General features: G+C 39.4%; 1 protein-coding gene and 1 pseudogene across 1 annotated transcript in view; one reads left to right on the top strand and one right to left on the bottom strand.

Moving 5' to 3' along the window:
- Window positions 1–14,504, bottom strand: part of C5 (complement C5) — a 78,335-nt gene that overhangs the window by 35,944 nt on the left and 27,887 nt on the right. The window contains exons 15-23 of the mRNA XM_058672642.1: window positions 13,694–13,823; window positions 12,038–12,100; window positions 10,829–11,026; window positions 8,971–9,061; window positions 7,561–7,634; window positions 6,053–6,192; window positions 5,520–5,747; window positions 5,035–5,095; window positions 845–934 (exon numbers count right to left, since the gene is read on the bottom strand). Coding sequence (XP_058528625.1) covers window positions 845–934; window positions 5,035–5,095; window positions 5,520–5,747; window positions 6,053–6,192; window positions 7,561–7,634; window positions 8,971–9,061; window positions 10,829–11,026; window positions 12,038–12,100; window positions 13,694–13,823 — 1,075 coding nt within the window. The remainder of the gene's footprint in view (window positions 1–844; window positions 935–5,034; window positions 5,096–5,519; window positions 5,748–6,052; window positions 6,193–7,560; window positions 7,635–8,970; window positions 9,062–10,828; window positions 11,027–12,037; window positions 12,101–13,693; window positions 13,824–14,504) is intronic.
- Window positions 1,927–3,600, top strand: LOC131481933 (dnaJ homolog subfamily A member 1-like; annotated as a pseudogene).

The following is a 14,504-nucleotide window of genomic DNA, read 5'->3' as shown; positions in this document are numbered from 1 at the left end:
GTCAGGGCATTCTGTCACTTTGGCGAAAGGTTACTGAATTGTAAAGGTTGGAGAACAGAGAACACTGATCAAACACACCACTTGTGTGGAACAAACTGGAGAAGACAGAACTCCTGCTGAGATTCTAGCACGTTCTCCTCAGAATCTGTATGTTGAAACCAAGGTGACAGTGTAGGAAAGTGTGGCTTCTGGAAAGGTGAGTAAGGTCAGGGGATATGCATGCGATACAAGAGATGAGAGGAACCAATTCACTTCTTGTTTTCCCTTGAGCCCTTCCTTTTGCCATCTGCCATCAGAGACATCAACAAGATGTCATTGAGTCTGGAGAGCAGCCTTGAAGACTCTGAATCCACAGGTGAGACTTGCTAGCCTTCAGGTCTGTGAGAAATAAATCCTGTTCTTTAGAAATGACTCACCCTTAGGTACTTTGTTACAACAATATAAAGGGCTGAATCAAATCCTTTGGGTCCAGGAGTTTGGCAGAGTGTTTCTGTTCTCTTGGCGTTGTTTGGCTCAGGATTGGTTGGCCACTAAGACCAAGGAAAGTTCTTTAAGTTTAAAGCAGCTGCACTCCCACTTTAGCAGACTCATTGGGCCAGAGATAGCCTTCACCTTCTGTGGTAAGATAATGAATCTCCATTGAAATCAGGTCAGTGGAAAAAGATGGTTAGAAAAGCGAGTAAGCCTTTGAAGCTGGGACTGGGTGAGAGTTTTAGGGGCAGGAAACTCCTAGAGGTATGTATACTACTGATCAGAGAAACAATAATTGATAATCAAGAAAATACTTTTTTTTTCTTTGAAGCACAAAGTAAAATAAGAAATAAGACAGCATTTATTAAATTACCTTTTACACTCAAAATCCGTTGGACATTTGTTTTGGGGACCAAATCTAATGGTATTCTATATGGGAACTCCTTCCGTCTGCTAATGACACCTGCAATATATATATATATATATAAAAACATTGATTTACAGAGTTCCTAGAGGGAGACCATTGACAGGTTATTCGTAACTTGCTTACTTTCAAAGCATTTTTCAAAATAAAACGCTTATAGAACACTATCACAATTTTACAGGAAAGTTAAAAATTCATGAGTATATTAAAACAAATTCTAGTCATGTACGATCTCTTCAAATAAAGTGTTAAATTTGGCTGTGTGTTTCCTAATCATTTCAAGACATGACATAAATAGATTCTACAAATTTTATTTGTCAATAAAATGTAGTTTATCATTTTGTTTAAAGAGACAAAATTGTTCCTAAAACCGAAATCTAAAGCTAGCTAGCACTGAGGCAGTCATTTGTCATAGTGCATAATATGCCCCTTTGGTTACTGGCATCCCATGTTGGGGTATCTGGGTTTGAGTTCCAGCTCTGCTTTTGATTCAAGCTTCTTACCAAAGCACAGGGATTGTGACAAAAGACTCATCAAGATATTATGTTTAAAGGTAGATTACAGCAATTTAAAGCAATTGAAAGTCAAATCTATAAAGTTAATATAATGCCCAGCAATGTCCTTACACACTAAGGGTGAGGAAAGACTTTTGAAAGATTATCTTAAAAATACATAATCATAAGATGAGATGATGATAGATTTGATTTTACCAGAATAAATGCTTCCTGTTCAAAACTCCCTTGAGAAATGTAACCATTTAGCTGAGCTATCTCAGGCATGGTTCTGCTAAAGTTAAAGGGTCTACATATATCTAATACATTTACTTCTGCTATTCATTAATAGGATCACTGTTGTCCAAAAATATACACGAAGAGACAAAACCAAGTGGAGATAGACCCAAAAAAACCCAAATAGAAATATTAAAAAAAGTGCGAAAGCTTTGAGCAGGTAATTAACAAAGGATCAGCAAGCATATGAAAAAATGCTTAAAATGACCAGTAAGCAGAAGGCTCCAAATTACAACAATCATAATGAGATATCACTTTATATCCATCCAGATTGCCACTTTATGGAGAGGTGAGTAATAACAAGTGTTGGTGGGGAACAGAATTGCCAGGTACAGCTGGAGGAAGTATAAATTATACAGCCATTTGGAAGAGCAATGTAGCAGCAGTAAGTGACAGTAAATACACGTATGCCCCTTGACTCAGCAGTCCCACTCCTGGATATAGTACAGATATAACCTCATAGGATTTTTTTAGCACAGATATAAGGAATAAGAATTTTTTTCATTGTAGTGTTTTTTATGGTAGAGATGAATCTGTCCTAGAAAGTGGATAAGAAAAGTTGTGGGGGGAACATATCCTAAAATTCTATGTATCAAGCAATGAATTGGAATTTTCTAGAATGCATGGTGTGAGAGAGGAGGAGCAGCAGTTTCTGGAGCTGTGAATGGTGCATGCCCCTTTCCTCTGCTCACCATGGGCCTCAGCCTACTTACTCACCATCAAAAATGGTGAGAGAAATCACTTACTATGATGTTTTGGGAGTCAAACCCTCTGCCACCAAGGGAGAACCGAAAAAAGGCCTGAAGAAGTTGGCTTTAAAGTACCACCCTGTTAAGAACCCAAATGCAGGAAAAAATTTAAACTGGATTCTCAAGCTTCTGACATTCTGTCTGATGCAAAGCAAAGGGGATTATATGACAAAGTCAGAGAAGAGACAGGTAGAGGTTTTTTTTTCTTCCCTATTGGCATCTTGGATATGCTTTTGGAAGAAGGCAGTAGAGAAAACAAGAAAACGGAGACGTAAAAATGTTGTACCTCTTAGAAGATTCATACAAAAGTGCAACTGGCTCTGCAAAATAATGGGATTTGTGACAAATGTGAAGGACATGGTGGTAAGAAAGAGCAGCAGAGTGTTGTTCTGTTGCTGGAGTATGGGGGTTACAAGTAAGAATCCATCAGCTAGGAACTAGGATGCCTCAGCACATTCAGTCACTATGCTGGAAGTGTGAGGATGGTGGGTAATGAATCAGTCCTAGGGATAGATGTAAATGCTGCAATGCAAGGAAAACAGCTCATGAGAAGAACATTCTAGAAGTTCATACTGACAAAACATGAAGGCTGGCCAGATATAACATTCCATGGGGTAGGAGATGAAGAACCAGGTCTGGGGCTAGGAAACACCATTGTGCTAGACCAGAAAGCCTGTGATGTTTTTATTTGAGGAGGAGAGAATGTTTTCATGTGTAGGGACATGGAATTGGTGGAAGCATTATTGTCCACTCTTGACAAATGAACCCTAGTCGTGACCTCACAACCAGGTCAGATCACCACACGTGCAGATATCAAGTGTGTGCTAAATGAAGGCATGGCCAAATTAATGCAGGAATTAAAAAAGGGGGGCTGTCTAATCAGAATTCAAGGTAAGTTTTCCTGAGAATTTTTTTTCTGTCCTGATAAACTATTTTGCTGGAAAAACTCCTCTTTGAGAGGAAGGACGTAGAAGACACCAGTTACTGGATGTGGCAGAACTGTAGACTTCGATCCAAGCAGGAGAAATGGCACCATCATAAAGGAGAGGTGTGTGAGACTGATGAGAATGAGCCAGAGGAGGCATTCAGTGTTAAATCTTTTAAGGGGGGCACCAGATGCCACGCTCTGCCATCCTTTTTTTTTTTCAATGCAGTAGTGAGTGACTGAAAGGTTAAAGCCGGAATATGTGCACTACTTGCTATTATTTTGTTACTTTCAACTACAGCACTGTTTAAAAGTCAGAATGGGGCTGGCACTACAATGAATTCAGTAGAACCTGACTGTGATGCCAGCATATCATATCTGAAAGTCAAAATGAATTTTGGCTGCTCCACTTCCCATCCAGCTCCCTGCTAATGTTCCTGGGAAAGCAATGGAAGATGCTTCAGTACTTAGGCCCCTGCATCCATGTGGGAGACCCAGATGAAGTCCTCGCTTATTTGAGAAGTGAACCAGAGGATGGATGATCAATCTCTCTCCCCCTGCTCGACCTGCCTATCTCAGTCTTTCAAGAAATAAATAAACATTTTTTTAAAAAAAATTAATTATCTTTATCAAGTTTTCAAATAATGTGCTAGGTAAGAATATAAAGGAATTTTAAAATTATTTTTAAAGATTCCTTTGTATTTATTGGAAAGGGAGATTTACAGAGAGAGCAGAGAAAGGTCCTCCATCTGCTGGTTTACTCCCCAAGTGGCTGCAATGGCTGGAGCCTTTTTGAGCCCCTGCTGGGTTTCTCATGCAGATCCAGGGTCCCAAGACCTTTGGCCATCCTTACTGCTTTCCCAGGCCATAAACAGATGGGAAATGGAGCAGCTGGGGACATGAACTGGTGCCCATATGGGACCCTGGCGTTTGCAAGGCGAAGGGTTAGCAATGGAGCCATTATGTCAGATCCAGGACTTTTTATTAGGTCGTCTTTGGACTGATGGTTCTATAATAAAACATTATAAGCCATTACTACTGTAGAAAATGACTAACATACAGAGATGTTATGCATTTCTTACTATTTCAATGCTTTGTGCCTAAAGTTATAGAATTACTTTTTTCTTGGCACAGTCATCTATAGCATAGTAAAACAAAAGACATCAAATAGGGCAGTGATTTAAGAAGTGAGTTTTTGGGCCTGGCACAATGGTTTAGTGGCTAGTCCTTGCCTTGTATGCCTTGGGATCCCATATGGGCGCCAGTTCTAATCCCAGTAGCCCTGCTTCCCGTCCAGCTCTCTGCTTGTGGTCTGGGTAGGCAGTAGCGGATGGCTCGACACCTTGGGACCCTGCATTCATGTGGGAAACCCAAAAAGAAATTCCTGGCTTCGGATTAGCTCAACTCTGGTCATTGTGGCCCCTTGGGGAGTGAACCAGCAGATCGAAGAGCTTTCTCTCTGTTTCTCCCTCTCTCTGTAAATCTGACTTTCCAATGAAAATAAATAAATAAATAAAAATCTTTCAAAGGAAATAAGTCCTAACAAAAAGATAAATTTAGAGAAGTGAGTTTTTCTGTTCCTAGTTAACACTTTGAATAATAGTATTTTAATTCATTAAATACTTAAATTTCTAAAACAAATGGACAACATATGAAAGGCAAAATCATCTTGCCTACCATAAATACCCTTGGGGTCCAGAGTAACACCGGCGTGACTTTCCCTTTTGACACCTTCTGGCTAAAAATAAAGGCATAAAACAGTCAGCAGCTGAATTAAATGGATGGAGCCTGAGTCCCTTGGAACAAGAGTTCTTGTATACTTTTCCAATGGGGAAAAAAAGAAAAACTATTTTTTTTAAAAGAAAAACATGTATAAATAGTTATATACATGATGAGGGATCAGGCTTTCTGGACATTTGTATAGGGGTCAGAAGAAACACTTTTTAAAAAAGTCTATTATGAGCCAAGTAATTGGCTGAAGTGTTTTGTATGCCTTGGCTCATTTAATCTCTCCAATCTCTATGAGGTAGGTGCTACTTGAATTTCCATTTGACACGAGGTACATAAGGTGCCAGAAATTGATGAAGCCAGGATCCAAAGCCAAGCTGCTCACTCCAGGGTCTCTAGGAACTCACATGCATCGGTTTAAGGGCTTTTCTTACCACCACTCGTAAGGTTTTTACTAAAGTTTCTCCTCCGAATGGAGTCTCCAGGGAGAAGTTGATGCTGTGCAGGCCGGTTTCCAGCGGCAGCACACTGAAGGTCACCAAGTGCGTGGAGGAGCCTTCCACCCTCTGGCGCACACATGCGGGAGGCCGCCTGCCCTGACGCTCACTGCCTGGGTTTCCGGATGTACAGATTCCCTCTACAGCAGACATTTTAACACAGAACTGAAACAGCAAGGATGAAGAATGAAGTAAAAAATCCCTCACCTCTAAAAAAGTCTACCCTCCAGTATGTTTCTCTGGACACAGACTCTCTTCCTTGGATTCTGGGGTACAGGAGCAAGCTCATCTCAGGCATCCTGACTACACACGTGCTGCTGTGGCACTTAGCAACAGGGAGGGATGGTTACAAACTCAGCCCTGACTCTCAAGTGTCTGCCCTGTTCTCGTTAGACTGTAAAACAGCCGACTCAGCTTGGCGTTTCGGTCGTGTGTTATGACAATTTCGTTAGATCATCAGACCTACTTACCATCATGCCAGAAGTCCTATAATTGTAAACAGTTCCTTTCAATTGGATCTGTTCCCCTCGGACGACAGAATATGGTATGTTCATCTCCAGGAAGACATCTTTGAACACCTTTGCCTTGAGAGTGTCAGCAACACATAGACCTTCCGGCCAAAGTGAAAACAGAGTAGAGGCAAGTTAGGGAATTTCTAGAAAGCTTTGACAGTCCTCAAACATCCCACATTGGTTTTACTTCAAGGAAAACAGAATGTAAGATGACGTTTTTATCTATACTATCATTGCATGTCTTTGGATTTTTGACTCACTATCCTTTGTTCAACAAATACTTAATTCTAGGGTATTAAAAGGTTTATCTCACCAAACCATCAACTCTTCTTGGATTTTATTTTTTTCTTCATTTAATGAATGTATAGTTCTGATTGTGGAAACCAAAATAACATGAAAACAAAAACAACAAATGGGACTGGTGTTGTGGCAGAGCAGGTACAGCTGCTGTCCATGACACTAGCATCTCATATGGGCACAGGTTTGAGAATCAGTTGCTCCACTTCCAATCCAGTTCCCTGTGAATGCACCTGGGAAAGCAGCCCAAGATAGTCCAAGTACTTGTGCCCCTGCACCCATGTGAGAGACCTGGAAGAGGCTACAGGTTCCTGGCTTCAGCCTGGCCCAGCTCTAGTCATTGTAGTCATTTGGGGGAGTGACCCAGTTGCTGGAAGACCCCTCTCTCTCTCTCTATCTCTCTGGGTCTTCCTCTCTCCTTCTCTCTACCTCCACCCCTCCATGTACTCTGCCTTTTAAATAAAAAAATAAGTGTAAAAATAAATGAATAATATAAAGTAAAAGGTTTATAAAAAAGGTATTATTACTCTAAGAGCATTAGCTCAAGAAGAAAGGTGTATGTTTGTTTCTAATTGTCCTCAAACTCCCAATGACTGAGAAAAGCAAAGGAAAATAGACACCTGACATTAGAATTTGTAGATACATAGCTACTACAAGAACAAAAAAATCAATATGCCAAATATATGGTTATATTCAAGTCTCCTGGTAATATATAAAAAGAATGTATATATATATATTTATTTAAAGTCTTTATTTTTCATGATAAAATTCCTTAGGCTCAGGGATTTCCTCTTCTACCCTCCTCATTCTCTCTCCCCCAACATTTTCTCCTATATTGAAATAATAGTTTGTCCCTCAAAAACAATCACAAGTCCATCATCCTGCTATTTAAGTGTATCCTGACACTGTAGGTATAGAGAATGATAGAAAGTCCAGCAGTCCAATCAAGACATATGTAACACTTTCACTGGGAGACCATCTTTTATTAAGAAGTAGAGATACATACTGTAAAATGTATGTGATTATATTTAAGTCTTCTGGTAATATATTAAAAAGAATATTTAAAAAAATGTTTGATGTAAGTCATGGGTAAGCTAAGTAGACAATGGTCACTCTATCTTGTTAATTAGGTTACTCCTTAAGTGAATATATAACATAAGCTTGCTTACCGCTGTCTGAAATGCCAACACCCTGAATTTCCCACGTAGTTAGAGAATCAGGTAGCACAAGCTGCAACTGGCTTCTGTAAGTTAAAAATGTTGATATTATAATATAGTGGAATTCTGATGAACCCAATCTGACACAGCAGCCATGAACTGCATTTTTGCTTCATACTACGTCAGAATAGAGAGAGAGAGAGAAATCACAAGACAAAATTGTAATAAGCAAGAAAGTTGTTTGGCAAAACTCTGTTCCCTGTGTTTTCAGTTACTGCACCTGCATCATGAGAATTCAAGTTTAGAAGGATGCTTTTAAAACATTGCAAAAATTGAAGCACAAAACAAAACAAAACAAAACAAAAAAACGCATTCATTCTAAAATAGGGATGCAAAGTCAGGAATCTTAACATTGCTCAAAAAAATTGATACAACCAAAATTTCTGATTACAATTAAGTTTATGTACTTATTTATTACTATAGTCCATCAATTGTGTCAGTTCTAAAGCCAAATACTGCTCATATAGCACTAGTAAGATACAGTCTTGACTTCAAGCAATTTACAGTCTAGTGGAAGAAATAGTGAAGTAAATACATTTTACTATGTCGTAATGACTGTATCACTAAGTTATTAAGAGAGTTCAGTGGCAGTGTGCCCTCATCCAATACACTTATTTTTGACTCTGTACAAAAGGGATCCTCAACCAGGTGCTAGACATAAGACAGAAATCTGAGTAACAAACACCACGTGGGAGACAGGCAAGCCAACAGGCCCATAAGGTCCTGTGTGATTCATGCAACAGGGCTAATTGAGAGGGAACGAATTCAAACAGACACGGTAGGATGCTAGAAAGTTTTACTAGAGAAAGTAACAGCTAATGAGCAGTGTCAGATGAAATGGACAAGCGTGGAGGAAGAATGACCAGGGACGAAGAAAGGTCAGGACAGGATGATCCAAGAGGCTCTGGATGTGATACCTGGAGTCTTATCGGAAAGCCAGCATCCGCAGCCCACCTCAGAAGCAAGAGAATTTGAGGAATCAAGAGCCTTCACTGTTGGTATAGCGGATACATTCCACAAAAATGTGTTGAATAAAATGTTTTAGTAAGAAAAGAGCTCAAGAAACTTTCTTCTTGTTTTATAAATTTCTTGGAGTACAGCTATTCTAGGATGAAACCAGCTATTTGATATAGTAAATACACATAGTTGTATGCAGTGAATGCGTGCTGAAGTGAAATAAAATAAAATAGTACTCTCTTTCACCAATAACCAGAGCAAAATAAAAGCATCAAGCAAACAAAACAAACTTGATCAAACTGTAGGATCATCTTAACTCTTAAGCAGTAAGCAACTATTGGGAAATGGGCAGATGATATTTGCATTTTCCACATGATTTTCAGAGGAACATTAAAAGTACAATACCTTCTGGAAACATGATGAACTTCCCATAACCAGCTTTCTGGAAAATAGCTCCGGACTTCTGGCTTACTTACTGGTAACAAGGGCATTGTATCTGGATAAAAATAGCAAATTCAGTTATGGGAAAACCACATATATTCTGCTTATACCTGAATTGTTAAATATGGTCATTAATTGATAACAAGCATTTTTCTGAACAATCAATAAAATATTTTGTTTAGTTCTAAATACAAGTATAAAGGTCTTTAGGTTTTCCCACTAATAGCATCAATAAAGCAAAGTGTAAACATATCTTTAATCACTTATTTCTTGAAGTGTTAAATGTTCAAAGGCAGGCATCTAGCCTATTGGTTAAGATTCCAATCAAGAGTCTCATGCTGCACACCAGAGCACATGGGTGCAATATCTGCTTGTAACTCCTGACTCCAGCTTCTTACTACTGCAGATTTGGGCAGCCAGGGGTGACGGCTCAGATAATTGGGTGCTATAGCCATCCACCTGGGAAATATGCATTGAGTTTCCATCTCCTGACTTGGGCACTAGCCAAGCTTGACTAGCCACGTCAGGGAGTGATCCAATAGATGGGAGAGCATGCTCTTTCTCTGTCTCCTAAATAAATGTTTTTAAGTTTAAACTGTTATGTATTCCTGAGATTACAGATATTGGTTATGCCATAATTGTAATATAATTGTGGTTGCATTAAAAAGTAGGGTGAGAAGCTGGTGTCGTAGCCTAACAGGTTAAAATGCTATCTGCAATGCTCACATGCCATATGGGCATCAGTTTGAGTCTTGGCTGCTTTACTTCCATTCGAGCTCCCTTCTACTGCACCTGGGCAAGCAGTGGAGGATGGATCAAGTCCTTGGGTCCCTGCCACCCACATGGGAGACCTGGATGAAGCTCCTGGCTTCAGGGTGGTCCAGTTCCAGCCATTGTGGTCACATGGGGAGTGACCCAGTGGATGGAAGAGCTCTCCATCTCTTCACTCCCTCTGTAATGTCTTCAAATAAATAATGTCTTTCTAATGTCTAATAATACTGTCTAGTAAGTATCTAATGTCTAAAAATGTCTAATAAGTCTAATATCTTTCAAATACATAAAATAAATCTTAGAAAAATAAATAAGAATTAGGGAGGTTTCATGTGATTTTTAGTCTTAACTTGGTCATATATTTGCATTTACTTCAAGAAAAAAGGCTTGTATGTCAGCTTTAAAGAAAACATAGAAGATGTTATCCACATAAGATTGTGGGTTACTTCTATTGAGGCCTGAGTGTTGAAAGACACTGGGTAGACACAAGCCTATATGTGTATGAGGGCCAGAAGAAAACTGGACATTTCTGTGTGTTGGAGCAAGGAAGCAAGCCCTGCCATTGTCTGGTAACCTGATGAATGAGTCCAGCCCTGTCTCTGGAGACAGCTTAGGGAAATCACATCTGCCCTTCACCAAGGGAACCATGATTAGGTTCAGGGAGGGATTCCACACCTAGGAAAGCCCTCTATCCATCCAGGAATATCTTGGAAAGAACGTAGGGGGAGGGGAAAGAGGGACCACATCCAGCATCTGTTAGACTGACTCTTCCTGCTCCAGGGTCAGAGAGGATAGATGCCTAGACACATTTATAGAACGAATTGGCTTTCCATTTATACTGAGTGTTGACTCCACACTTTTGCATTCTGCTCTATAGTTAGTATAACAGCGATTGCTAAAAAGGACATTTTTTTTCCTGGTGGGTATTTCCAAATTTTCTTTTCTCCCTTCAATTTTAAACCAAGTATGAAAACTGCATTTCTTAACAGTATGAAAATACACAAGATTCTTCATTATCAAGCAGAATTCTTCTAGAGAAGCTCAGACTCACGTAACCTTCCCAGTTGGATATTTTTATGAGACATATTAGCACGGAACTCTGTTGCGATGATGCAGCATTCACTGAAGGCTTTGACGCACTTTGGGCCTATTGTAATCCGGGCTGCTCGCTGCTCACAGCTCTCATCTTTGTTAAGGTGGGCTCCATGATAACAACAATCCTTTATCATTTTATGCTTGTATTTGGCAGCTGGAAAAATTATCATAAAAATGCCTGAGATTGTACCTAGAGTCAGCACATCTCAGACTGGGTAGAAATCACAATCCTATGGCCAGATGATCCCCCTTCCCCACCATAGCCCTGGCTAATTAATTGACCAGCTGGCTCCAGGAAAGGTGAGAATGTGACCTCATCAAGTGTTTCATTCTAAGTCACCTTTCATGGCTAAAGGATTTCCTACAATAAAGCCAAATACTCATGCTAAATCTTGAAACTAGCATACTAGGGGAAACACTCTGAGTAAAGTAAGTTAAATATCCAAGTATTTGAACACAGCTTTCATCAAGAGTCAAGAATTTCCTTTTTCAAGCTCTATGTAATCCTAATTTTTCCAAACATTTCTTAACATGTGGGTTGTGGAGTTTAGGAGTAGCCTAATCCAAAGTTGTAAAGATTAAGCAGCTCATCTTTTTTCAAATGGAAGAACTTAAAATTAAGCTCAAAATTAAAATAACTCTTATCCAAATATTATCTTATTAATAATAACTATTATTAATTGGACGCAGGTCATTGACTCCAGTATGGTGTTCTTTGCTATAACATGACCTATGATCATATTACCATTGAAATAATTCTTTTAAAAAATTTCCTTTATACCTATTTTCAAAATGATACCCAAATGCTATTGGCTTGTTAAATATATAAAGTAGAAGAAACTGATTTCTAGATATATGCTAAAGTTTATCAGATTGTGAATGTTATCAGAATGAAAGAATATGATTTTTGACTACCAGATGAAGCTTGTGACAAATAAAGGTTAATATTTCATATTCTAGAAATAAAAATAATAAAGACCTATTTTCTTCCGATTAAAGGTTTGGCAAATGAACTGGATTGACCTTTCTTAGGGAGGTAAGGTAGACACCCATTTCTACCTTTTCATATTGGAATTAGGGGAAAATTACACAGAGTTTTACTTTCTCCCTCTTGTGAGGAAAATGACCACAATCTTTTTACAATTATATGAAAATCTGAGAGTACCTGCTTTATTTATTTTCTCTAGCAGTGTTCTTTTTGGCCTGAGGATTTCTTTACAAGGTACATCTGTTAAAAAAGAGAGAGAGAGAGAGAGGGATAAAAAAAAAAAGAGGGAAAGAAGATAAAAACCTTAAAAAATTAGTTTCATGAAATTACTTAAGTATTCATGAAATTAAGCATTAATTTCCAAGTCAGTCATTCAATACAAGGTCATGACAGCCTCTTTGTGGTTGGTCATTTAGCACCGCCCGTTTTAGTGTTATCTGCTTGATCTTAATGGTACTCGGCATCTAGAGTCATACAGCTTGACTTGTTTCATCTGAATTCGGTTTTGAATTCTTCCCCTTTTTGATTCATTGAGTACTGAGAAACACCTAAGAATTTGGAGTAATAAGTTTCTGTCGAGTATGCTATTTTCTTATTACAGGTTCTTTCTGTTACATTACAAACATACTGTGAATCACAATATGAAGTATGAACATGAATATCTTTGAAATTATAGAGAGAAGGAGAATGAGATGTCATCCCACCTTTGAAGAGCTCACAGTGAAGCAGGTGAATCAAGAGGCGACACAGCCTAAGAATGCGCAGTGATGGCGGCAGACACAGTGGTGCAGCTGCTTGGCTGCTGCCTTCCCTACTGAAACCCTGGTGCAAAGCTCAATACCTTGACTTCTGGTTGAGCTTATACTGATGCACTCCCTGGGAGGCATCTGGTAATGGCTCAAGTTCTTTGGTACCTACCATCCACATGGGCTATCCAGATGGCATTTCAGCTCCTGGTTTTGGCCTGGCCCAACTCTGGCCGATGTGGGAATTTAGGGAGTGAACCAAACAATAGAAAGTCTCCATCTCTCTCTTTCTTTCTCTGTCACTCTGCCTTCCAAGTAAATTAAAACAGATAAATAATAAGAAAAAAAAGAGGGGGCTAGCACCATAGTGTATGCAATGCTGGCATCCCATGTGGGTGCCAGTTGAGCCCTGGCTGCTCCACCTCTGATCCAACTCCCTGCCTAAAAAAGCAGCAGAGAATGGCCCAAGTGCTTGAATCTCTGGACCCATGCAGGAGACCCAAGAGAAGCTCCTAGATCATGGCTTTAGCCTGGCCCAGCCCTGGCTGTTGCGGCTATCTAGGGAGTAAACTGGTGGATGGAAGATATCTGTCTCTCTTTAGCTATGCCTTTCAAATTACTTATTATTACTTACATTACTTAGAAAAGGATCTAGCTCCTAGAGTATCTTCCCCATTTAATAAAGAGAGAATGGTCAGTTCTGTATAAGAAGATCTCATAGAGATGATTCTTACATTCACTTCTCCAGGTTAATTAAGGAGACAGTAGCCCCAGTAAGTAAAGATTCAAAAATTCAAAATACCCTAGTGCTTTCCAAGTACTTATACTGGGTCCTATAAAAGCTAAACATACAGCAAGCTTGGAAAGCAGGTTGAAAGACAGAGCTGGGGAGAACATGAGAAGCTTTGAGGATGACATTAAAGAATTTATATTTTATCTTGCAGTCAATGAAACATTTTATACAGATGCGTTACATGGTCCTGGCCTTGTAAGACTAGTATACACCACATTACAGAAGGGTGATGACAAGGGATGGGAGGTGAATGATCAATGAAAAGTCAGGGATAAAGATGCTGAGCATTTTTACCACTTTCTTGGGAGTCATCTGCATTTGCGTTCGTGAGGAAGGTGAGCCCAGCTAGACGGAACACATCTGCATTGTTGCGGCCACCACCTGCTCCACAGCCCAGGTCACTCTTCTCAAAGGCTTGAAACACCTGTTTAGAAAGGCAAAAACATTGAGTCTACTCAGATATGTGATTCATTCCTCTAAAGAACTAAATGTACTAGTTGTTACGTGATTTAGGGTCAGGGTGAAGACCTAAGCCGTTCATTTATCAAATGTTCAGAGCCCACTTTACTCAACTTCATTCCTTTAGCCTGTCTTTTCATGTATCTAACTGAAATTAAGTCAAGTATAAGTCTTAAGCAAAAGGCTTTGTGAAGATACTCTTGGAAACAGAACCATGGTAGAACGCACACTACAATCAAGACAATGCTCAAAACAAACAAGTGAACTAGCAAGTGCATAATTTTGAAGCTGCTGAAAAATAAGAGCAGTTTCTTCTGTGTTTCAGAAAGGCTCAGGGTTCTAAGTAGGTGAGAACTTGTCTGGGGAGTTCCTTTAAGTTTTAATTTGGATCTTAAATATCCTTTGAATACATTTTTAGCCTCTTAACCTCAATATTTTTAGCCTGCATTTTTGTTACTCATTTTAATTTTATTTGAAAGACACAGAGCAAGATCTTACATTTACTGTTTCATTCACTAAATGCCCACAACAACCAGGGCTGGGCTGGGCTGGGCTGGGCTGAAGCCTGGAGCCCAGAACTCAATCCACATTTCCCATGTGAGTGACAAGGATCCAAGTGCTTGAACCATTATCTGCTGCCCCTGGG

Source organism: Ochotona princeps, chromosome 14, assembly GCF_030435755.1.
Source record: "Ochotona princeps isolate mOchPri1 chromosome 14, mOchPri1.hap1, whole genome shotgun sequence".
NCBI classification, from domain to species: Eukaryota; Metazoa; Chordata; class Mammalia; order Lagomorpha; family Ochotonidae; genus Ochotona; species Ochotona princeps.
This window is presented reverse-complemented; position numbering and strand designations above follow the sequence as displayed.